Source organism: Fimicolochytrium jonesii, assembly GCF_025526975.1.
Source record: "Fimicolochytrium jonesii strain JEL569 chromosome Unknown EV422scaffold_3, whole genome shotgun sequence".
NCBI lineage: Eukaryota > Fungi > Chytridiomycota > Chytridiomycetes > Spizellomycetales > Powellomycetaceae > Fimicolochytrium > Fimicolochytrium jonesii.
Genome location: NW_026515670.1, coordinates 70,836 through 94,768, shown reverse-complemented (window position 1 = coordinate 94,768; position 23,933 = coordinate 70,836). Strand labels below are relative to the sequence as shown.

General features: G+C 54.1%; 9 protein-coding genes and 1 non-coding gene across 10 annotated transcripts; 5 read left to right on the top strand and 5 right to left on the bottom strand.

The window, feature by feature from the left end:
- Nucleotides 1–1,268: 1,268 nt before the first annotated feature.
- EV422DRAFT_492677 (peptidase M24, structural domain-containing protein) lies at nucleotides 1,269–4,388 on the top strand (the record flags this gene model as incomplete). The annotated part of the gene is made up of 12 exons (XM_053067619.1): nucleotides 1,269–1,376; nucleotides 1,444–1,507; nucleotides 1,575–1,723; nucleotides 1,804–1,855; nucleotides 1,923–2,069; nucleotides 2,156–2,251; nucleotides 2,318–2,433; nucleotides 2,496–3,121; nucleotides 3,192–3,307; nucleotides 3,812–3,883; nucleotides 3,982–4,025; nucleotides 4,146–4,388. 12 exons carry the CDS (start codon nucleotides 1,269–1,271, stop codon nucleotides 4,386–4,388), a joined length of 1,833 nt encoding a protein of 610 aa, XP_052928506.1.
- A 1,227-nt stretch (nucleotides 4,389–5,615) lies between these two features.
- Nucleotides 5,616–5,697, bottom strand: EV422DRAFT_t19. Its single transcript has one exon. It is a non-coding gene; the product is annotated as a tRNA-Ser (tRNA).
- A 3,004-nt stretch (nucleotides 5,698–8,701) lies between these two features.
- EV422DRAFT_233815 (uncharacterized protein) lies at nucleotides 8,702–9,553 on the top strand. Its single transcript, XM_053065578.1, has one exon. It carries the CDS (start codon nucleotides 8,969–8,971, stop codon nucleotides 9,446–9,448), a length of 480 nt encoding a protein of 159 aa, XP_052928505.1. The 5' UTR covers nucleotides 8,702–8,968; the 3' UTR covers nucleotides 9,449–9,553.
- Nucleotides 9,554–10,629: 1,076 nt separating this feature from the next.
- Nucleotides 10,630–11,602, bottom strand: EV422DRAFT_516235 (uncharacterized protein). Its single transcript, XM_053069368.1, has one exon. The coding sequence runs from the start codon at nucleotides 11,289–11,291 to the stop codon at nucleotides 10,974–10,976; it is 318 nt and encodes a 105-aa protein (XP_052928504.1). The 5' UTR covers nucleotides 11,292–11,602; the 3' UTR covers nucleotides 10,630–10,973.
- On the top strand, nucleotides 11,290–12,478 carry EV422DRAFT_605073 (uncharacterized protein; the record flags this gene model as incomplete). Its single annotated transcript, XM_053073772.1, has 5 exons — nucleotides 11,290–11,684; nucleotides 11,756–11,879; nucleotides 11,943–12,011; nucleotides 12,107–12,184; nucleotides 12,263–12,478. Exons 1-5 carry the CDS (start codon nucleotides 11,512–11,514, stop codon nucleotides 12,476–12,478), a joined length of 660 nt encoding a protein of 219 aa, XP_052928503.1. The 5' UTR covers nucleotides 11,290–11,511.
- Nucleotides 12,479–13,104: 626 nt separating this feature from the next.
- On the top strand, nucleotides 13,105–13,469 carry EV422DRAFT_564127 (uncharacterized protein; the record flags this gene model as incomplete). The annotated part of the gene is made up of 2 exons (XM_053072162.1): nucleotides 13,105–13,271; nucleotides 13,334–13,469. 2 exons carry the CDS (start codon nucleotides 13,105–13,107, stop codon nucleotides 13,467–13,469), a joined length of 303 nt encoding a protein of 100 aa, XP_052928502.1.
- Nucleotides 13,470–14,233: 764 nt separating this feature from the next.
- Nucleotides 14,234–14,554, bottom strand: EV422DRAFT_503610 (uncharacterized protein; the record flags this gene model as incomplete). Its single annotated transcript, XM_053068360.1, has 1 exon — nucleotides 14,234–14,554. The coding sequence occupies one exon, from the start codon at nucleotides 14,552–14,554 to the stop codon at nucleotides 14,234–14,236; it is 321 nt and encodes a 106-aa protein (XP_052928501.1).
- A 373-nt stretch (nucleotides 14,555–14,927) lies between these two features.
- Nucleotides 14,928–15,859, bottom strand: EV422DRAFT_503609 (uncharacterized protein; the record flags this gene model as incomplete). The annotated part of the gene is made up of 2 exons (XM_053068359.1): nucleotides 14,928–15,701; nucleotides 15,764–15,859. 2 exons carry the CDS (start codon nucleotides 15,857–15,859, stop codon nucleotides 14,928–14,930), a joined length of 870 nt encoding a protein of 289 aa, XP_052928500.1.
- Nucleotides 15,860–20,500: 4,641 nt separating this feature from the next.
- Nucleotides 20,501–21,412, bottom strand: EV422DRAFT_233684 (uncharacterized protein). Its single transcript, XM_053065575.1, has one exon. It carries the CDS (start codon nucleotides 21,253–21,255, stop codon nucleotides 20,767–20,769), a length of 489 nt encoding a protein of 162 aa, XP_052928499.1. The 5' UTR covers nucleotides 21,256–21,412; the 3' UTR covers nucleotides 20,501–20,766.
- Nucleotides 21,413–22,071: 659 nt separating this feature from the next.
- EV422DRAFT_233686 (uncharacterized protein) lies at nucleotides 22,072–23,100 on the top strand. The gene has a single exon (XM_053065576.1). The coding sequence runs from the start codon at nucleotides 22,268–22,270 to the stop codon at nucleotides 22,940–22,942; it is 675 nt and encodes a 224-aa protein (XP_052928498.1). The 5' UTR covers nucleotides 22,072–22,267; the 3' UTR covers nucleotides 22,943–23,100.
- Nucleotides 23,101–23,933: the final 833 nt, after the last annotated feature.

Below are 23,933 nucleotides of genomic sequence, written 5' to 3'. Positions count from 1 at the left end.
GAGCCCAGGGTCTCTCCATCGCTGCCACTATACTTCATAGCTCCAGGGCAAAACGTTCAACCATCTCCCAGTCGGCCTTGCATGCGTGGCCCGCCCAAGCAGGTGAGATTCAAATTGAGATGTTTCGATCAATGCGCACTGCCTATAGCGTTTATAGCACCTGGCTCGCACCGGCGGTCCTGTATATAGAACGTCAAAGTCGTCCCTGACGTAGAGGACCTTTTGAATGAATAGAGTATTGAATTCTTCCACGAAGTCATCGCCGTATTGGTGTAAGCAGGCCCCAACACGCTTCAGTAGATCCCGCGTACTTCCGTCTGATCAAAGCTTCTGGAGCGGCAGGAACGGAGTAAAGTCGTAAAACTCCAGAACTTTTTCCACTCTGCCACCTCAAGTGAGAGGGCTTTCTCAACCTTTCTCTACTCTCCCAGTCCTAGTGAGTAGTGGTAGGACCCCTTCAGTTGCGAACACCACCGCTTGAGTTAGGATAGCGGCCGTAGACGCGGTGCCCAGTTCAGCGCCTGGAGAGATAGCACCAGTCAGTCCGAGAAAATCCAGCTCCTCTTCACAACATAGTGCGGGATATCAGCCGCGGGCATCCATTTCCAATGCGATAGAGATGTATGACGCATTTGCAGATGTCCGGGTTCCTATTCAAAAAGGAAGTGACCATCCGGCTTTCCGGTCACCACGAGACTATCGACGAACGTAGAAAGAAAGGTATCGGGATAACGTTGCAATGTGCTTTTGAACTTCCAGAAGTTGTGACCGCCGACGTCCGAAGGTAAGGATTTCAGGGGCATACGACATCCGGGAGATAGATGGATGATGCGGGAAGACCAGAGACGCCAGAATCAAGCCGTTGTGGCCCGCGTGAACACCGTTACCTTGAACCGTAGGCAGTCGGAGAGATGCAATGAGACGATGAAGCTGGTTGGGATGGCGGTGATGTCCCACAATGTCGTGCGAACATCGTGGGAGAATGGACCCGATGGACGACGCGAAGCCATACCAGCGTGACATTCTGCTGACCGCCACTAGCGACCCACGGCCCACGCATTTCCAACGAGGGCGTTGACCAGAACGGTAAGACTAAGGCAACGGGCAAGCATCTATAGAAAGAGGCAATGAAAACCGCTTTCTCCCGCATCCTCAGAGCTCTCGTCCCACAAAGCTCTTCCACGTCCGCCGCATCCCCTCCCGCTCGCTTCCAAGTAGCCCGCAACAAGAGCACCACCGCCACAACAGCCAAGAGTAGTCCATTCAGCATGGCAAACACGCTCTCCACCAACGCCGCTAGGGTCGCTAGGCTCCGTGAGGTCATGCGCCAGCATGGCGTTCAGGCATACATCATTCCTTCGGAGGACGCTCACCAGGTGGGTTTCTGTCTGCGTGAGAAGAGGTGATCTACTTACACATCGCTCACGCACGTCTCAACCGTAGAGCGAATACATCGCCGACGTCGATGGCCGTCGCGCATACATCTCTGGGTTCACTGGTTCCGCTGGTGGGTGTCATGAGGGTTACCCTGCGCGTCTCTGTATATATGAGCTAACGCATCCCCACCTCAATAGGATTGGCGGTTGTGACGTTGAAGGAGGCTGCTCTGTGGACGGACGGTCGTTACTTTCTCCAAGCGTCCCAGCAGCTGGATTCTGCCAGCTGGACGCTCATGAAGACGGGACTCCCTGACGTACCCAGCAAGGAGGAATGGCTCATGCAGGTGAGCATCTGGCGAAGGAGGATGTTCAAGGAGGTGGGATGGTGTGATCACGAATGTTTGACTCACGGGCGTGAATGTAGGTTCTGCCAAAGAGCTCTAAGGTTGGGCTGGACCCCAAGCTTATCACCATCGGTAAGGCGATATGGAGCTTTATAATCTCCTCAAACGTATGGACTGAATTTCCGTCTCATTCCCATAGCGGCGGCGAAGCAGCTTCGTGAAGCTCTGACAAAGGAGGGACACTCTCTGGAGGCCATTACGGAGAACCTGATTGACAAAGTGTGGGGTGCGGAACAACCCGCGCGTCCCGTCAACCCCGTCACCGTTCACTCCGTCGAGTACGCCGGTAAGATTGGGCAGGATAGTGTAACCGCTGGGCGAGGGCAAGATGGAAACGCTAACATGTATCAAACATAATGCTCATTTCCTCAGGCAAGAGCAGCTCTGACAAGATCGCCGGCATCCGGGAGCAGATCGCTAAGAAGAAGGCTTGGGGATTCGCCGTCACGGCTTTGGACGAGATTGCATGTGAGTTCTGCTTCTGGTTGTGCGTCACTCTGTAAATCGACCGCTGACAAAGGACGCATACCATAGGGCTCTTTAACCTCCGCGGTTCCGACATTGCTTACAACCCTGTCTTTTTTGCTTACGCTCTCATCACCAAGGATGAGGCGATTCTCTACGTCGATGACGCAAAGCTGTCGAAGGAGGTGGGGTCCATTGTCTCCGTCCAATTTCATCGCATAGCTGGAGACTCATGATGTGAAAACAGGTGAAGGACCACCTCGGATCAGACGTCACCCTATGCGCCTACGACGCAATCTTCACCGACCTGCAAAAGCTCGGCAGCGAAAAAGGCGACCAAAAGCTCGGCCTCGACAGCCGCTGCAGCTGGGCTCTTCAAAACGCGCTCGGAGGCGAAAAACGCACCATCGAGTTCCGCTCTCCCGTCATGACCGCCAAAGCGATCAAAAACGAAGTCGAGCTTGAAGGATTCCGCCAATCCCACATCCGTGACGCCGTGGCGCTATGCGAGTACTTTGCCTGGCTTGAACGGGAGGTTGTGCAGAATGGAGGCAAGATCTCGGAAGTCGAGGCTGCTGACAAGCTTGAAGGGTTCCGAAAGACGAAGAAGGACTTTGTCGGACTGAGCTTTGACACCATCTCCTCCACTGGCCCCAATGGCGCTATCATCCATTACAAGCCGGAACCAGAGACCTGTGCTATCATCAAGACGGATCAGCTTTACCTCTGTGATTCCGGAGCACAGTATAAGGATGGAACCACCGATGTGACGCGTACGCTCTCGCTTAACAAGAAGCCTACGGAGCATGAGAAGGATACATTTACCCGTGTGCTCAAGGGACACATCCAGCTGGACATGGCTGTTTTCCCTCGGTGAGTGGGGGGAGATTCTTCGAAATCGTTACTGCTCTGTGCCATACCCTTTCTCATTGCGACATCTTAGTGGAACTACCGGATACATCCTCGATGTCATTGCTCGCCAGCCACTGTGGATGGCCGGTCTGGATTTCAGGCACGGCACTGGACACGGTGTCGGCGCGTTCTTGAACGTGCATGAAGGTATGCGCGTTGGGGAAGGGTATCGTTGAGGAGGTAGAGCTGGCTTTGCTCTATTGTGGGGGCTAGGAGGGAGTTGTGAAGGATAAGGGTCAGACGGCGAGGGAGAGTGTTGCGTGCTAGTGACCAGGAAGCTCGCCAGGCAGGCCAATTGCAAAGCCTTTGGAAACGCTAGGGCGGTCCGACCGCTCTGCGAGGAGGTCACCAAGGTGGTTATGGTCCGACCCGAATGAATCGGAGACATAGGAGATCGCCCTCATGGAGAGCATGGGCGACCACCCGGTTTCGAGCCCGAAGCTGAGTCAGGACGTCAGTACGGTGGCTAATACGATCGGATGGGACGCGATCAGCAGCGCGGTAACAAGTCTGTGGGGAGGGCAATCACGGAAATTACTGCTACTGAACACTACATAGCTGGCAAATAGGGCACCATCGAAATAGCATGACCTTAGCGTAGCACGCGAACACTTGGTGGGACTGACGACTCGTCTTCGATCTCGTTAATAGGCCCGCACGGAATCGGAACACGCATTGGATACAACGACGTGCCCTTGGAGGCTGGCATGACGATTACGAACGGTGAGTTGGGCGGAAAGGACGCCACAGCTTGTCACCAGGCTCTGGTGATGACAATATGCGTTTGATCCGAAATTCTTTCGCTAATTCCTTCGTTGCAGAGCCTGGGTACTACGAGGACGGCAACTTCGGTATCCGGATTGAGGTGAGTTTTGCGGACCGCGTTTACGTCGTTCCCATCTGGTATTCCCAACCCATAGGGGCATTTGCTTTCAACCTTACACCCACTCACCCCCCCAACCCCAACCCCTCTGCCTCCCCCCAGAACATCCTCCTAATCCGCGCCGCCTCGACGCCCCATAACTTCGGCGACCGCGGCTACCTCGGCTTCGAGCACGTCACCCTCGTGCCCATGCAAGCCGCCCTCATCGCCACCGACCTGCTCGTCCCAGCCGAACGCGACTGGCTCAACAAGTACCATAAAAAGTGTTGGGAGAAGGTTAGCCCGTTGTTGGAGGAGGGGAGTGAGGGGTGGAGGTGGTTGAAGGAGAATACCAAGGAGATTTAGGGGGGCGCCCCATAGCCCATGTAGCATCCGATACATTTACGCGGGCGCATCCGCCTGCGCTCTGTGTGGGCCACTGAATGACTTGACTGATCTGAGGTGAAACACCAACGGTGTATTCAATGTTCCCTGGCGTTGTTGTGCTCGGACGGGCAGCCCTGTCTTTTCTTCGTCGTTTCTCGTTTTAGAGTTCTTCTCCCGTTTTTTCATACATTTTCCTCACTTTTTGCTGTACCCTGCACTTTTCACAATGGTGATATTCCTACTGGGTTGCGTCTGTGACGAACCTCCCGAAACATTTTGATTTCTTGCCACTTGTCTTCAATCGCTACTCGCGCACACTTTCTTTCGCTTATCTGCCTTTCTCAATGAATGGACTTTGACTTGAAAACGCTTGCTAGCCACATTTAGGCGCAGTTACTATTTTTGCACGAAGACTACATCGATGCCGCCACCATATCTTTAAGTGGAGACCCGTTGAGCATAGCCTAAATTCCACTTCTCTTCCTGAAAACTGGCCCAACACGGTTTTTCCTGCAGAAGAATAGCGCTTAACCATGTTGTCTTGATGAACAGAGTGCAATGGCATGAAACATTTGGCCGTCAGCACCGTATCTATTTTCTCATGATTGAGACAACAGTTACGTCTGAGGTTGCCACCTTTTGCGGATTCCCCCTGCTCCCATGTTGGATCGCCTGATTTATGGGTTTTATAGAGAGACCAATTTACAAAATACGAAGAAATCCCACAACGACAACAGCAGGATAATGTCGCGAAACTCCGTCTCTCCGCGTGTTCCTGTTTTTGAGAGCGACACTGTTTCCCTGCGTTTGTTTTCATCTCCAGTGAGCAGGGATCGTACCATATGATGCAAAATGTTCGAGGAAACAGACCCCATCAAAGGCCGATAGATTGCCCAATACAGAACACGTCCGCAAGTAGTGACGATTCAGCGAACAGTTGCCGTTCATTTTGCCCTCTGGCACCATCCGGTCTTTTTTCTTTCCTCGACGTTGGCATCCCGCGCACTTCACCTTCTCCGCAACACGTCCAATAGACTTTCGGAATCCTCCCAATAGATAGTTCTGTTAGGTGCAAGGAGACCGCACCTGATTTCGCATACTGATTTCGATGTCCAATGGTAAATCGAATCAGGAATAGGAGCAGGCAAAACTCCGACTCGGCAATATGGGATGACGCGTCGAGAAACGAAAAGTGCAAAAATGAATCGACAACAGCAGGATTTGAACCTGCGCTCCCAGAGGGAAATGCCTTAGCAGGGCACCGCGTTAACCACTCCGCCATGTTGTCTTTCTTGGGGGAAGAAGTCTGGCTTATATTGTATACATTTTATTGTCTGATTCTTCACATAGGGTTCATCTCTGATTTCTTGGACCATTTCGCCTCTGATCATTGATAATCATGATCAAATATCAGGCATGGCTGTCGTTAGCGAGGGCTGGCTGCAGTTGACAAAAAGAGCGCATCACCAGTAGCCCTCCAACTAGTATCTGTCACAGTGACAGCCTGTCAGAGAAGCCGGAGATGGACAGGTGAACGCGTACTTAGGAAACGCAATGCATTACTATGCTGAACTGTTCTCCGGCCCCGTGCCCTTCCGGCGGAGCGGTGTCCTTCCCTTTCCCCTCTCCCCTTGGCGGAGTGGTTGAGGCAGCTTTCTTGCCAGGAAGCGTAAAACAATCATCCCTTATCCCATGTGAACGCAGGGCTTACTTTCATACATGGCATACAGCGCATTTTTCTTGCAGGAAAAAGCGGGTTCTTGAAGTTTTTTGTTGCTCCCAATTTGAAGGCGGGGGGGGGGGAGGGGGTCGCGGAATGTGTCCAGACAGAGGAGATGTGTCTCTTTCATTATCATAGCGAAAGTGCTGCCGTCATGGCGCGTCTTGTTTTCCCGACGGCGGCGGAGTGGTTGACGCGGTGTCCTAACCCCATTTGAGTCAAAGTGTTCACCTTCTTCCCATGGGGTTTCCTCTCTGATTTCATGGACCACTTTGTCTCCGGTCGGTGACCTCGCTGTATTGGGCGAGCTCGGTCGCGTACATGTAGGATTCTTGTTATTAGAAACCGTTCTCGCACTGACCACTCGTAACTGACGACTCGGTACTCACCACTTGGTGCGTGTAGAATTCACCGCTCGTAGCTCACCACTGGCTTGCAACAATGCTCACTTGCTTGATTGAGGCTGACTGCTTTGGCCGCCTCCAAGTCCGTCCGTACTTCGTTTATTGGCCCGCGTCGCTGTACAGATAGATTGTTCTCACTTCCGGTCTCTCCCTACTAGTCAACCACCGTCGCGCCGTCGCCGTTACTCTCGACCCTTCTCGCAACTTGCAACGCAAATCGTCGCTTGACACGACTCGCAACTCGCGATGTGGGGCTCACTTGCCGGCTCCACGGCTAGTCCTTTCTTGACCGGTTGAACGGCCTTCAGGTCCCAACGGTTCCCGTCTCTGTTAGAATGCAGAAGAGCCGGCTCCCTTGCATGGGAAGGCTCCGCAGAAGGTTGCCGTTGGATCCGCGGCAAAGCGCCAGCCCCACGCCAAGTGCCCGAAGGGTATCATGCTCACGCCCCGCCGTAAAACACCGGCGGGCGTGGGAGTCTCTTGCCTAGAAGCAAACTGGATCTACGCTCAGCCGTGCCTGCTAAACGCTGATGCCCAACGCAATCGCCGAACGCTATCATCCGCGCATTCGCCAATCGCCGCTGTCATCCTGGGATGGGGTGTCCTTGTCTATAGATTGACTGCAGGGAGGACGCTGTGCGGAATCCGTGCAGAGTGACACTGCAGAGGATGACAATTGAATTGAGATCCCAATGCTTCCGCCCTCTGACGCATGCGCTGGAGTGGGCTTTGCAAGATCCCATTTATCAGCACCACGATATTCTTGAATGTTGGGCGGTTGTTATGCAGGCCAATGGGACGGTGGTACTCCGCTGGTTGAGCGATGCCCCAACCCCGCCTGGCGCTGCACAAACTCCGGGGACGACCCATGCTCCGAACACACACTTGCCTTCTCCCGGTTATCAAGGGAAACCTGCGAACGTTTCACTTTCTGGAGGCTAGGATTGGGCTCCGTGAAGAAAACGGAACAGATCTTGTGCCGCCCAAGTCAAACCCTGGCAGCGCCCGGAGAGAGGGGATCTGTCCTCAGAAAACGTTCAAATGAGCATGAGAAAGCGAGCGACCTGCAGCGGCTTTGGGAAGTGGAGCGGGCGAGGATTCTGGGTACTCCCGCCCCAGCAGCTCCCACTCCAGCGCCTCCTGCTCCTGCTCCTGTTCCTGCTCCTGTTCCTGCTCCTGCTCCTACTCCTGCGACGGGACCAACGCCCACAACTACGCCCGCAACTACGCCTGTAAAGCAGACACGAGGTGGATCAACCCCCGCAACTCCTGCAAGTCTAAACATTGCCGCCCCAATCCCTGCTGCAACACCAATAGTGCCTCCTGGGCGAAATTTTTTCATGAACCAGTCCAGATCCGCAAAAACAAACTTTCAGTGGCCTATTGTTTATGCGGTTGCACTGTGGCTGCTTGATACCTGGCTGGACGAGGAGTATGAGCTCGGAGGCACTTTTGCCGTTGCCCATGCCGACGCTTGGCCAAACGAGAACTGTATGTTGCCATCTTTTGCCGCATTCCTCGAGCATCACAAGCACCACCCAATGGGCAAATGTGCATGCAACGTTCCTCAGGAAGTGAAAGATGCAAATCCACGCGTTTGTTGTGGGGGAGCCTGGGGAGCAGCCTGTCCTTCTGGGAACCTCCATCTGAAACCGCACTACATACATAGCCTTGGCATCAGGCGTGAACGACAAGAACAAGGGTCCTGTGCATGGCTGCCTGGAAGGGAAACGATGAAGGCACAGAAAAGGCGTCAACGTGCGCAAACCGTAAGTAAGTGGGGCCACATCGCAATCGCCTCGCGAGCCATCTCTGAAACCTCCACTCTACACAGATACTCTCAGCTCGCCGATCTACACACTCGACCCACACAACGGCTCTTCTTCTCTCCCGTCTCTGAGATGTCAGCCCTGTCCTGCTATTCCCCACGCGACATTTACTCGCAGACGGTCGGAACCTTCGAGTCTGGCACGCAGATGAAACGCAGCTGTCAGTCGTCACATAAAGAGTGTCAACTCTGAAACCTGGGCCCACCAAGCCCACACTTGCCGCTCGTGCAGATCCATGTCATCTATCGGACGATGAGTACCTGGAGGTTCCTCACGGAAACGCTCATGGTCAACCCCAATTGCGTCACTGACACGGACAAGATGGACGGACTTGCAGCTGGAAAAAACAGCACAGTTCTCATCGCCGCCGACGGGAGCATTTTGAACCATACTTCAATCAAACCACGCCATTCACTCTACCTCCTTACCCACCGCCACATCTCGGTCTACTTCCTCCCGCCCCCGTCGGCCAGATGACTCGATTACCATTGATTCAGTAGACCTGCCAACCACACCTTTCACTATTGAACAGCCACTACCTTCACTCCCAATCCTCGGCACCAACCTCGGCACCCCGTGCACAGGCAATCCAGCGACGAGCCCGCCATGTTCACAATCACGGGGTGCAGACATATCTCGAAAGAAACTCTGTATGAGACCTTCGGGCGGCGGGGCATTGTGGATTACGACAATGGCCGTCGAGGTCGGTTTTTGGATGACTTCGACCGACGACAGCGGGCAACCTGGATGAGGGCGGGCGCTAAATGGCCGCCGTGTTCGCAACATCATCGCCATGTGGGGGCCCCTTGGTTTGGGTCGCGTCTTCGCAGAGAATGGGTACGAAGAGTTCAGGATCGAGTTGACCACCCAATGATGGAATCACTCATGAAGTTTGGAGAGAAGTGTTTGTCCATGCCAACAACGAATCCCACCCACAACGCCCCCGACCCCGACGCCCACACACGCCGGGATTGGAGAGGCGGAATAACGTGGGGAGGAGGGAGATATAAGGAGGGGAGGACAGCGAGATCAAAGGAGGGGACGGTACGGCGCCCTAGCTGGGTGACCGTGGCGGTCGGGCTGTGAGGTTTTATTTTTTGGCAGCGCACTCGCCGACAACTCCTTTCCCCGACACCCCCTCTCAACTACAAATGGCCGCGCCTGCTGCAATAATCGCCCGGATCCAAGCCGAGGACCCGAACCTGGTTACTGGCTGATGAGGAACCACTGCCCGTGGAGACCACAGCGTGCCGACACCGACACCCTCGATCAACATAGTGGTGGCCCCGCCACCAATGACACATGCGTTCGAGTCTGCGAGGACATGTCGACCGTTGATTCCCAGGGAACAGGCTCCGTTGGCCCAGTCTCGCGCCGTCGCCCGTCGCACTGAAGGAGCCCTTGCGGTCAATCCATTCAGCGTGTCGTCCAGGCAGAAAGGTCGGCGACAATTGACTGCGGAGGACCAAGAGATTGAAAGAAAACGCCGCGAAAACGGAGCTCGTCTCGAAAGATTGGCCGGGACTCTTCAGGCAGAGCACCCGCGGATCTACCTGAAGTCTATCAAAGAAGCACTACACGACTGCGGCTGTACTGTTGACGACCAGAGAAATACTGCAGCAATGGTCGGACTTCGCAGACGCGAGTAACCCACCCAGCAACCACCACACAATGAGCGCCCAGCAGCACCATGGACGCCGACAGCATGATGCGGCGCTCAACAGCAGTTCTCAAGACTTCGACGGTGCGATCATTGAGCGATACGTTGAAGTCCTATCAAGTACGCATGAAGCAAACCCAGCCTTTGGACATAGGTTCTGGTTTGCCGGGTTCGGTGTACAAGATCATCTAGGTGGACTGGCAAACGATATCAGCCAGTTTACCGGGCCTCCAAGTGGAGGGTCCGGCTTGGGTAGCTGAGCTGACCGAGCTAGGGTAAGGTCCATATCTTGCCTAGGAACGAGGCCTGGATAGCTCATACATATCTGACATTGATTGATCGAATTCAGCCGCATGGCTGAATACTGGTGGGCTGTAGGCTTTTTGCCTACAGTTTTTGCGGGACGTGGACGTCGTGGCAACCATCGGGATGAGGGACGATCTATTCAATGTCTTAAAGGCATAGCATAGAAGGCGCTTCGCTACGCCCGCTCGCAGTACTGCAGCCCACGCCATCACACGCCCCAAAGAGGCCGCTGTTCTTTGGTGGAAACATTCCCGCGGGCTTCTCCGCGGGCTCCTCGAGCAAGACCTCGCCAACGTTGACCCCACCAATCTCGGTTTGATTCCACCTGGCAATCGTTGCGAAATTGAACATATTTGGGCGCGCTACAAGCATCTCACGGGTAACCTCGACACCACCGAGCGGCAGCGGCTCGGCTCGGCCGCATTTCCTTCCTCGACCAAGATCTCGCCGACGTGGACACCACCGCCACCGACGAAGCCACCATTCCTTCTTCCAACCCGACCTCCACACCCGCCACCTATCAACTCCCCACCACCGACACCGCTCCCTCAAACCTACAAACGCAACAACAGCAGTACGCCGCCCCGACCCCAACAGCCACGCGCGTTCTGGATGATCGTGCTAGGTTTTTTGCAGGTGCATCCGTTACGCCACCCGCAGGGGGTGTGTTGATAAGTTCAATAAATCGTTCAGATCCTCTTCAAATCTTTCCCATTTCTCATTTCTCAAAATCAGTCGGTGCATGGGCCGCCAACGTCGGCGGAAGCGCTCACCGGTGTCCCAGCGGGTCCGTGTCCTGGCGCACCGACGTTCAGCGCTAGGCGCTGAACGTGAGTACCAGGGTGAATTGTTGAGATCTTTACGTGTATTCCGAGCTACCACCGGCGGGGTCATCACGTACAGGCTGGCGAACAAAGAGGAGAAAGAAGTCACTTCGACGGCCGCACGTTGATACCAAAGCATTCATCGATCACAAGAAGGACGACGAGAAGCGTCGAGATGAGGACTGGGAGCTACGGAGATATCGCCCACCTACCACTACCCCGCCTACCATCGCCCCGCACCAACCGCATTCGATCGAGTAACCCTGTGCCTTCAGCTTTTCCAAACGGACCGATGTTCCCACGACCATATTTTCCCACGACTCCACTACCAAACCGAATCGTCTGCCACCACAGCCGACATGGTACTTCCGCTGAGCGTCGAGAACCACCAGAACCCACGGCAGGATGGGGCCCGGAGTGACAGCAATGGGCAGCATATTAGCGAACGAGTCTTGAGCACCGGGATTGCAGCAAGGCCAACGAAGCGCCCAAATCCATTCCTGAAGCATAACGAGCTAAAGCCCCTGCATAGGTACTTCACATTTGGATTCCCTCCGTGCCCAAATCAATGACTTACCATTGGTTTTCTCTCATCCCTCGCAGGAGCGGACGTCGCGCCCTAACCATCCAGAACTACATGAGCACTATAAATGTGTGGATTATGTACATCACAACCACACGAAACGTTTCAGCCACATTTGTTTGGAAGGAGGAGATTGTAGGCGAGGTGAGTACAAGTACATGGGAGCTGTTCGCAGGGAGGAACGGTCGCCGATGGGGACATTTGTAGGATATTAAGGAGTTCGTCGACTGCCTCTTTACCATGGAAAACGATACCGACGATTTCACCGATGAGATGGTGGGTGACGCTCTTGATCGAGTGGTGGCCCTCGAACACTCAATGACGTGGTGGCAACCATTGGGATGAGGGATGATCTTTTCAATGCCTTAAAGGCATACCGGGACCGTCGCCAATGGAAGGCCGCTTTGGGGCCTGGAATGCTTATGAGAATACTTATGCACCATCTGCAGGTATGCACGATCTACTCGTCTCTTCCACACGAAAGTAGAACCATTCACTTGTAAACTTACATGAAACAACTTTCACAGGTGTATAATATCAGCCAGCGTTGTTGCATGGGACATCCCAGCAGTCCGCGTCGCCCGGCGGTTGCCGCTCCGACCACGAGATTTGGTGACCGGAACCCCTTCAACTCCTTCGAGAAATCAATAAAAGTCAACTTCATCGACAACAACTCCTTCGACAAATCAATTGAGCTCAACTTCATCGACAACAACGAACCAGGGAAATCAACTAAGCATTAGCTTTTTCTCGACACCAAATCCATCGAACACAAGGGCTTTTCGACAACAATGAACCAAGCAAACCCCGCCCCTACCCCGGCTGTGGCCCGCCCGGTCGCAGTTGCGCCGCCCCCGCCACCACCCGCAACCCCAAGGAAGGCGCTTTTCTTTGGAAACATCCCCGCGGGCTCGGCGGCGGCCTCTTCGTCTTCTTCAACCAAATTATGGCTCTGCTCATCCGGCAAATTTGTTTCTTTTGCGCATTCGACATGACCTGTCAGCGCTCTTTGGTCTCCTTCGTTTGCATTGCCGACCTTCTTGACCTGTCAAGAGCGTCCGCAAGGCATACGAAGGCGATCAGAGTGGTTGCGGTCGCACATTCCGACTTTGGGCTACTACGACCTGTTCACATCACCCAAAAGCTGAGTGTCATCCGCATATGAAGGCCTCATGTGTTGAGGTGCTGGGGCATCGCAACAGACCGGGTGGACCCGACCAATGCGCACAGATGATGAGGAAAACATGGACGACGACCATGATGAGTAGAACGGAGACGAGGAGTATGACGAGGAGTACGAGGACGGGGATTTCACTGAGGAAGATTAAGGCCCCATCGAACCCCAGCCCATGCCACTGCGCATGCTGAAATGCGGGAGCGCATTGAGCGGTATGAAGGCGACCTCATCCGCGTGTCTTCCAACAAGAATTCAACGGAGTACAAGTGGGCCGTGGTGTTTGTGGTGATGTTCCTGAGGGAGTGGCCTAGGCCCCCGAGGACGAAGAGGGATTTGGAGGAGGAGTTGGAGGTGTACAGGTGCGTTGTCCCACCTACTGTCTTGCTCTTGTCACCACGCACCACTGACTAAGTACCACCAGTGGGGGACGCCTGCGATGGAGGGCATTTGCAGGTGTAGCTGCGCTCAGGCACATACTGGGCCAGCTGCTTGCGGCGTTCACTTTGGGCACTGGCAAAATGGCCTCGCTTGTTTGGCATCAGTTGCAGGTAAAGTGAGTGGTAATAAACCTTTGGTTTGGCACAGCGCAAAGGCTTATAGATCAGGACAGCATAGTTAGCGCAACCTGACAGTGTTTAGCAACGCGGTATCCGCGCACAGAAACGCCCGCAGATTCACGATATTCAAGCAACAAATACACCTTTTCCTCACTCCGACCGGCGACAGTAGCCCTTGGCCCCTTGCCATTCTGCTTGCCATTGTGCCATTGCATAATTGCCGAGTCTCAAACTGACTCCCCACAGCACAGGGAGACCTCCTGGGCCATCACACGCCCTCTTGAGTGTGCCTAACCCAATGGCCTCCCCAGCGAGATTCCTTTACCTTCATGCAGACAACTTACCCATCAACCTGGCTGCAGTTGATGCACGTGGCAGAACGGCGGAGGCCTGTGGAGTCAGCAACAATACTGTCACAGCTCTTTGGAAGCAGTCCTTTGACAAGAGGGGAAAGTACGTACGTCTCCCACTAAACCACCGTGCCATGAAAATTGATATATGAGAGCTGGTTCATACTCTCAATGCTGGAGACTTTTACAATAGGTGACATTTTGCGATGCTTTCTTTTTCACTGAATAGACAGATTGTTGGAACCGGACTTGACACTCCTACTTTTTTATGATTGTCTGTGTGTCTGATAAACAGAAACTTGTAGAAAAAAGAAGTTGGCGATTCCGCTGGAAAATGCTGTCAACCGGTTTCTTGGCTCCTATGAAGCGACGCGGTCCACGCCCGTCAAGTCGCGCTAACTATGCTGTCTCGATCTATAAAGGATTGGTTTCTAAATTGATGTGGCCCGGAGCATGGTCATTTATCCGAAGGCCTTTGTCCACAGGCCCCCAAGAACTCCCGCAACAACCTCCCGTAACAACCGCACCGACGACCACACCGACAACCGCAATCACCGCCGCCCCCGCAATCATAACCTCCCTGGCCCAACCCGCGTCATCCGCCTCCGTCATAACCCCCCTGGCCCCGTCCGCGTCTGTCGTTCCTCTCGCAAACACCGGTGGACGCATTCTGACCTGCCGAACCTCGGCCTTCTGACCCTTGCCTAGTGCCGATTCGCAAGGGTCGCAGTACATGCCGATTCGCAAGGTCACGATGCAGCATGCTTATTTATGGTCGGTGTTCCTGGAGTACACCCTCTTATTTGCGTTACGTTGTTTCGTGGCCTAGCAAATGATGAGGACGTGAAATGGTGCCTGGGGGTTTTGCGTTGGAAGCGTACACGTAGAGTGATTGGACTCGCATGAGTGTTGTTATCGATAACAAACTATGTGCCGGGCAACTGTGAATGACTGCGCTGGCGGAAAAGAAGGCGGTGGCGATGAGTGTTGTCTAGAATTATCTATTGTCGATGGAGGTGTCGTTTTGTATAGAGTATGAAACTATAGGTACATGAAGGCTAGGGCTAAGAGAAGCACAATAATACATATTCTGAGGTTTATTCTACGGCTAGGTTGGAGCAAGCACGGCTATCTCGTCCTCCGAAGCTATTGCCGTTTGCTGCCCATACTTGGTGTCAATTCGCAGGCAGAAGATATTGTTCACGATTTCGCAGCGGGTGACATTGAAGCCTTCCCGCCGCAGGGTCCCCAATAACTGCCCCGCCACCTCGGGGAAGAGGTCAGGATGGACATTGGTGGCGGTCGTTGAAATCGCAAAAAGGAAGCGATCCTCGTTGACCTCGGAAAAGTGGTCGGTTTGCGCCGCTTCGCGGATGCAGCTTTTCACGTACCGGTAGAGGTCAACGTACATGTCCTGACGGCGGGACATGGACGCCGTGTCGAAGTCCGTCTCGTTACCGGTCAAAGGGACCGCTAGGTAGGGGTGATGGTCCGGCGACAAGGCCACATCGGTTTTCTGCGAAGCACGACTCGAACCCGAGGCGAGACGGTGGTGAATGTGGTACATGACTGTGATGGCGGAAAGGAAGGCGGTGGCGAGGAGTGTGGACGGATACCAGGCAGCAGTGAGGGAGAGACTGCTGAGGGAGCGATCAAAGGGTATGATGGTACGGCGCTCTTCCCGTGCGTACGAAGGGATGCTCTTGATTGCGTCGAGTTGTCCCTGGAACGCATGGCGACAGATGGCGCCGGCGAAGACGGAGCAGGCGATGTGCCAGAAAGTGACAGTCAACGCGAAGGAAAAGGTTAGGGAAAAGCATCGTGGAATGCAGTAGGTAGGCTTTGTCGGTGGGCGGGTAGTTGCTGAAGGGTACCCTCCCACCTTATATATCCCCGGTGTCCATGCCAAGCCAAGCGGCAAGTTGCGAGTCCTACCATACCCACCGTCGCGCCTACTTGCCCGTGCGTCGCTCGCTCGTTGGTCTTGCTTGGCCTCTCAGCGGGCGCGAAGGAGTCTCCGCCCAATGCGCCCATACACATGTCATGTTGTAGATAGAACTTGTATGGATCCAGCGCAAATTTCAATCGTTCCCAACTTCAAAGGTTCCACCGCCGTCTTCTATATACGAAAGCCCGCCCTTTCAGGCTTTTCCCTCGCGCGAAAGGGAGTTTTGTAGCGCGAACGGCAAAAAAATGTGTTCTGTTCTGCCGCTACGTAAATTGTACTGTAACAATTTACGCGCCCTGTTCGCAAGGTCGAGAATCGGCATTCTTTCTGACCCTCGCCGAGTTCCGACCAAGGTCGTTGAGCCTCGCCGGAAACGCTCCGACAACCGCTGCAAATCTTCCGTCTCCTCCCGCCCCCTCTGCCTCCCCGCCGTCATATCCGCCGACTCCCCCCTCTTGCATCCCGTCCCCCCGTCGCACCCGAAGCAAACGTCGATCGAGTCACCCTTCTCTCAACAAACCCCTTCCGCAACCCGCCTGTCCGTCTGCTCCCGATGGCGTGGACGTAGTACATGTTGGTGTTGTCGTTCGTTGCGTGGCTTTCCCTCGTCCCGGCCCGCTCAGCACGGCCGGAGGTTGAGTAGGGAGCGGTTGAAGAGGAAGAGGAGTCGTTCGTTGCGTGGCTTTCCCTCGTCCCGGCCCGCTCAGCACGGCCGGAGGTTGAGTAGGGAGCGGTTGAAGAGGAAGAGGAAGAGGAAGAGGAGGAGGAGGAAGAGGAAAAGGTTGTGGTTGTGGTTGAGACCCGGCGTAAAATTGTACAATACCACGACAAAACTTTTCGGAACGCGCGGCAGCATTGACTTACTGAACCATCCCCGATAATACGTGCAGAATAGGTTGTATAAGTATGTGTTCATGTATTGTAGAAAAATATACCCTTGCCGCATATAAAACCACGCGGAAATTCCGAAACTTTTGTTCGGCATCATGTGTGGGCCAGGTGTCGGGAAGGCAGAGCTCAACGCGGAGCTCCGGGCCGACCACAAGGCCACTGCTGGCGTTTGGTGCAATTCCTCCTCGACCTTGCAGATTGCCGGGCCGCTCGACCCTACGCCTGTCGCTGTATCTCTGGACAAACGGCGAAATCCCTGCTCCAAGACGCAGGTGCCGGCAGGACGGACATGCGGAAAGCCGTCGATTATGTGCCACCGAATCCTTTTGCGCTTCCACCTCTACTGCTGAGTTTCCAGACTGTCAACATCGACTGGCGCGATACTACAAACAGGGTGACCACTACTCAGTCAGCCCCGGGGTGGACACCTAACCATGAAACGCACCATCCAGTTCCGGGTATATGGGAAAACTGTCGAGATCCATGGCGCTCAACAACGGGGCCTCTGCAGGAGGAATGAGCGATGCCCGTATCAACTGTGCAAGCTCTGCCGAAGTGCCCCGTTCATCGTCACTGGAGAGGGTGATACTTCAAGCCGAAAATGGGACATTGGAAAGTAGAGTGCTGGTCGAACCCCGAAAATCGACAGCAATACTCTCAAACCCAGAACCGACGCGGTGGTTTTCGACAGCGCGGTCGTGGCGCTCAGACTCCGCAGCGCAGTCGCCAACCTAATCAACAACAAGGTTCAACCAATCAGGTTGATGCTGGGTCACGCATTACGGAAATTCTCGATGACGCAGTACACTCTGCGAATACTACTAGTACCACCTCAAGTCAAAATACTGGGTTTTTTCCAAGGTCGATAGAGCCTCTCGGTAACTCTGCTCGGCCTACAACATACGATCTCACCGATAAACCTGCCTACGAACCATTGTCTGCTGGCCTTTGGGTCTCTCACTGTCATATCGGAAACAAATTTGCTCGTGTTCTCTTCGATAGCGGTGCAACTGGCTTATTCCTTGACAAGACATTCATCGAAAAGCACAAATTTCCCAAGAAACGTATCGAACCAAAGCAGATATGGCTGGCCGACAAAGAATCATATATGATTCTCGACACGGTCGTTTCAAAAAATAAGATCTATGGGATCTCAAATCTCAGTCGCTTTTCTTAGTTGGACAACTTCCCTGGCTAGTCAGTAATCTGGCTTACGACGCTATTATTGGAATGCCTTTCTGGCGTTTCTTTACCTTACCTTCTAGCACACGATTGACTTTCGCCCGCGGCAACAGATCTCGACATTCGCTACGTGAGGACTCCGACTCCACGCATCCAACCTACTTCGTCTTAGTATCTCTCGCTCTGCTCTTTGCTCTCAACCAAGTGGCGCCTTTCCTCGTTAACAGTACTTCACTTCGACATCAAGGGTGGATAGGCAGCGAAAACTTCCGAGGATGTATCCTATCGCGCTGTCGCTCGCCTACTCTCGCTCCTCACTCGGAAGGACAGTCTTTTTCTCTGTGTATGAAGCGCTTGGATATCATCAAGCTCTTGGGGACTATGCGCGGAAGGGAAGTCACTATGCCTTTTTGATGGCCCGGGGTTCTCGTCGCACCTGCGAACGTCTTGCCTCTGGAGATTGAGACGATCCCGGCGTGTAAACTCCATATTATCTCGGAGGAGTTGGACAGTGGGCGGAGCCGTATTGCCGACCTCCCGGAGGCAGACGTAGATGTATCGGATCGCATTCACAAAGTTATCAAGAAGTCTGAATTTTACGAAAGTGTCAAGCGATAGAGCCGCGAGAAGTAGCTGTACCATCGCTGGGCACGCCGCGCACCTGAGAACATCTCGAAAAAGTCATCGGCTGAATTCATACCGTTAGCATTTCAGCCTCCCGCAGATCCGCAGTCTTGAAAGAAGTAGTGGAAGCCGTACAGGTTGACGATGCTGCTCCCGGGATGATCTACTCGGCCGGATCACCCGGTTCCTTTCCGAAGGCAACAGTCGTACACAGACTGCATAAACCCACCCGCTCGTCCATATTGTCGGGGAGGAGGTTGACGATGCCGAGTCGGCTCGTTTCATCAAGCGAGCTACCGAAGGACTGGATAAGGAAGGGCCTACTGCGAAGCCAAAATATTGGGTCTTCGACGACGAGATCACTTTGTGGTATCAAAGGATGCCCTGGTTGAGCAGCTCGGTGACTACCAAGGAGCAGCTAAAGTCTCTGAGGACAGACCTTCGTGCGTAACCCTGCGCCTCGATCACACCGGCACCCCAGTTTTGCTGGATTCCATATAGGGTTGCACATCACGAGCAAGAATTGGGAGATTTGGTAACACAGCAAGAAGGCGTTCGAGTTATGAAATGACGCAACGCATGCACGACATGGAAGCTGAAATCATCCGCGCGTCGAGTGCTTTGCAGAGTGCTTTGGATGGGATGGAGTACAAGTGGGCAGTTGCATTCGCGGTGATGTTTTTGAGGGAATGACCAGCGGCGCCGAGGACGAGGAGCGAGTTGAGGAGCTCAGAACATCCAGCACCTGCTACGTAAGCATCACCAGGCTCCCGAAGCGAAGCACACGAATCACTTTAACCCAACCGCCACCGCAACCATGTTACTTCTACCGCTGCCTGGTTCAGCCCCCGCGCTCCCCATCGAAACCCAGCCCATGCCACTGCGCATGCTACAATGCGGCAGCGCATTGAGCAATATGAAGGCAGCCTCATCCGCGTGTCTTCCATCAAGAATTCGACGGAGTACAAGTGGGCCGTGGCATTTGCGGTGATGTTTTTAAGGGAGTAGCCAGCGGCGCCAAGGACGAGGAGGGATTTGGAGGAGGCGCTGGAGGCGTACAGGTGCATTGTGCCCACCTACTCTCTTGTCACCATGCACCACTGACTAATTACCACTCCTTGCAGGACTGATGGTGATGGGGGACGCCGGTGTAGCTGCACTTAGGCGCATACTGGGCCAGGTGCTGGCGACGATCACTTTGGGCACTGGCCCAATGGCCGCCATTGAATGGTACCAATTGCATAGTCTACACCAACACTATTCCGACTGACCGCTCCCACTGGTTCCCGCCACCCCTCAAGGCACCGTATATCCCGCGAAAGGACGCCATTCGACGCAAGTACGAGCATGATCAGCGAGGACGGTGGAAGAGCAGCGACCGAAGCTGGATGAGTATCGCAAGAACGCGAGGATGGAGATCCGGTAGGAAAGCTCTCAAACATCACTTCAAAATAAACAGCAAATGGGGGATGCAAGCCATGGACATTCATGTGAATGCTGACTCGTTATCCGTCTCGTCCGAGCCGGGATACCCATACATTCGCAATGTTTTACCGTCCGTCAGTGGTGTTCAATTTGCCTCATATCGGGCTGACCTTTCGAGTGCAGATCAATCCGTTTGGTGGGCAAAGGCCAAATGCTGGAGAGTTGAAGGACGAGCGAATTATGAGCTTACGGAGGTGCACATCATGCCACTTGAATCCACTGAGATTGGAGCTGTACCCGTGCCGACCAGAACGGCGTCGTCTGTGCGCTGTATGCCATGGTGATGGCCGAATGGATCATTAGGGAATACCGCGGCACCCGGTTCTATGACCCCGTCACAACTGACATATGCCCGCCAATCCTTTGGATACACCACTACCGCGGAAGTTCCTCGGCCTCCTACCACGTTCAGGATTATCCCATCCTCATCAGGGTCTCGGATATTCCCCACCGTCTCTACATTGAGTGGGCACGGGCTTCCCGACTGGCAGAGTAGTCCCAGTATTGAGGCATTTATGCGTCTATACGTCCCCATCGGGGAGTCCTTGTGGGGTCCGTCGGGTTTCTCACCATGGTCCGCCTGCTTTCGGCGTCATTGGCGGCGGGGGAGAAGGTGGATGTTCAGCTGCTGGGCGTGCCACAGGCGCTGTGGAGAGGGGAGCCGAAGTGGCAGGTTCTGAGCATTTTGTTGCTTTCGTGGGGAGCGGCTGGGCTCGTGTTGGGGTGGGTACACACCAGCGTATGGTTGGAGTTGATATCAGACAGATTTCATGGGCTGACTGCGGGACCCGCCGTGCGGCTCGCACACCTGCTCAAATCATGGAGGAGATTCGCAAAAAAGTGACGAAGTATCGTAACGAGAAGTCGCACCGAAACGGCACGTCGGAGAAGCAGGGTGCCCCGAATTTCTTGCAACGATGGGGCTTCCAAGCACCTTCAGGACCACAGTCTTGCGGATCGTTCGACATGACGAACAGGAAATCATCGATGCAAAAGGGAACCTGTACCAGTCCCGCAGTCGCTTGATGATGACGAGGGATTTGCTTGTGAGGAGGAACCTGCTGGAGCGGAAAGCAAGAAGCAAAAAGCCGAAGATGATGCTTGATAAGCTAAGCAACATCAATGGGAGTACGAGATTGAGGATGATATCCTGCTTCCTTGGGCGACGGTATCCGGGAACTACAAGAAAATAACGTTGACGAATACAGCCGTTAAATTCGCCCGAAACATACGGGCGGGAGCAGTGGACGTTCAAATGGCTTCCAAAGAGAGAGTCAAATTTTGCCTGTCGTACGACAACCCACATCAGGAAATTGAAATGTCCTGCTGGCCATGCAATTCAGCGAAGGGCCGTCAGAGCGTCGAGAATTTCCAGGGGTACCTAGATCAACTTGCATCGACCAATTCAATGGCCACATACCCGCCGATGAAGGTTACGGAATCGCAAAGGAAACTGCTGGCGAGGCATAGTTGGGGGCAAACGTCGTCGAGGACGTTGCAGCAGAACGTCGGACACCCAATTTTCCGACGCCCTATGGCAGGTGTTCCGGGGTTGCTCCTTAACCCGGACTTCACCTTAGGGTTTCAAGGAACGGCCAAGCCTAAGCTAGTTAAAGAGGTCAAGAGACCTTGGGCCTTTTCGCTGCCAACGTCGAAACAATAGTATGAAGCTGTAACAGCACAATGAACCATCGCACACACCCATACGGACCCCTCGTCACAGCGCACGTAGAAGCTGGGAACGTGTCTCTCAGTCGGCAGAAACGTGAAGTAGACGTGGTGCAGCTGGAAGAGAAGCTCAAGCATACAGAAATGCAGCTGGAGAAGCTCCAGAATGAGAGGGAAACGGTGGAGACGCCACCCGTTCCAAGGGTTATGCGCCAGCGATGACGCTCCCTGAACCAGCCAACGCTGCTACCGACCATTCAATCACGACTAGCAGAACTTCGTAGCGCTCCCAGATCTGTTTTCCGCGCCATCATGATGACACATGTATCACTGGTGCCAGTATTGTTACCCCTCCGACTCGCGCTTGCATGAGGCCGGAAAGACTGTCTAAAGTCAGAGGACATGATTTGAGCAAAATTATGGAGAAGATTCTGCGGGACATGCGATCGTCGACCTGAGGTGGTTGCGGGACTGTGTCCCTTTACGCTGTCGCGTAACTACCTCGGGTTCACGACTCCCCGTCCGTAACTCTCGAATCTGACTCGGATCCGACGGCAGAGATGAGAACGAAGAGCCCGCGGTCAATCTAAGGAAGATCGGAGGCCTCGAGGAGGACAACCACCCCATCAACAGAACATCTTGAGAAAGATATGAGATGTACCCATGTTCAGTGCAAGGACAGGCACTCATATCCTCTCAGGCTGCTGGAACACACCAAAGTACGCAGTGACGATTACCTCTTCTCTTCAACTCACGAAGGAGATGGGGTCGTGGGAGAGTCTGATCTCCCTAGCCAACTGGTTAAACTCTTGACCATACCCACCGCAGCCAAGCATAGGCTTGGTGGGCTTTTGAGTACGCACGAAACCGGGCGTGTTGTCCCGGTTGCTGCGTTGTGGGTGCTGCTTGACAATGATGTCTATGCTGCTACCCGCCAGATGTTGAAGTTTCAGGCTGAAATTGCCCAACTTCCCTGGCATGCAATTGAGCTCCAAGCCTGGCTTATCTATTGTGGCACACTCAATGATGCCTCTTTCAGACTCGCCATTAAGCGCGAGATAGCCCAGATCGCTTTTGCCGGTCTAGATAGGCATGGCCCTGTCCCCGACACCCGCCAAATCAGGGAGTCTGGGCGCCTTTGGATCGATACTATCAGCCTCGTCCCTCGTGAGACCTGGTCGGATGCACTCATCACCAATTACAATAGAGTGAATGAGATTGTCCAGCAGCAGCGCACCGAGCGTGCTCCTCAGCGAGCTAGTGCTGCTGGTTCCGTTGTTGGTGCTGATCGCGTCTCAGTTACCTCAACTCATCCTGAACCCTGATATGAGTCAATCTTGAGAGGATATGAGTGCAAGGACAGGCAATCATGAAAGAACTGCGTATTTGAGGAATATAGTCAGTCGTTCACGATTTGTGAACAGCAACATAAGCCGCCCAAGGCTGTAGGGCAAGGTCGGCTTCATATGCGGACGAAAGCATGGATTAAGGCAAAGCCGCGACTTCAACTGAACGACCGAGTTCGCACCAACTCTGGAGCTTGCGGTTAGCGGGTGATCACTATCAACGTTAACAACAACAGCAACAACAGCAACGACAAATCTTGTAAGTTTGCAGTCTGCCCTCGGCAGGAGGGGCTGGTAGTGCTGGTGGTGGTCGGGGTAGCGGTGTCGGTAGCGCGGTGAAAGATTTCGGCAGGCAGCAATGGGAGTTCGGCAAGGAGATGCTTGCAATGACCATCGCGCTCTTCCGCTACTTGTGGTGTTTGGGTTACGTGCCACAAAACTTGACTGTAGACGGCGTGGACCTGTGGTGGTGGAGGATGGAAGACGTGCAACATGTTGAAAGCCTCGATCGCATCTCCCGGTCCACCGCATTTGGGATTACTCGGATTGAGGGCGCGGCGAGGGTCAGAGAACCAGTCCGCCATCCGGAGACGAATAGAATGAGGACGGTGCACACGAGGGGTGTCGCCCTTAGAGAGGACCTTAGATATCTCAGTTTAGAAAGGCAAATACCGCGGGCTCTCATTGAAAATGACTGCGTCATACAAGTTCATTCTCCGCACCAACGCTTGCAAGTCCGGTTACTGGCGATTGGGTACCGATGTTTCGCCGACCGCCGTCACACGCTGCTTCCGTCGCCAGCTCTGGGCTTCGAGCGGACGGCGTGGAAGGCCCGCGAGGCGCGGGTGCACGCCGCGGATAGCAATTGAATATTGCAGCTGCGTCCAGCGAAGAGAGGAGCCCCCGAAGGCATCAACGATCTGCACATGGGAGCTATACAATAGGAAATGCTAGACTTGGATCTGTGTAA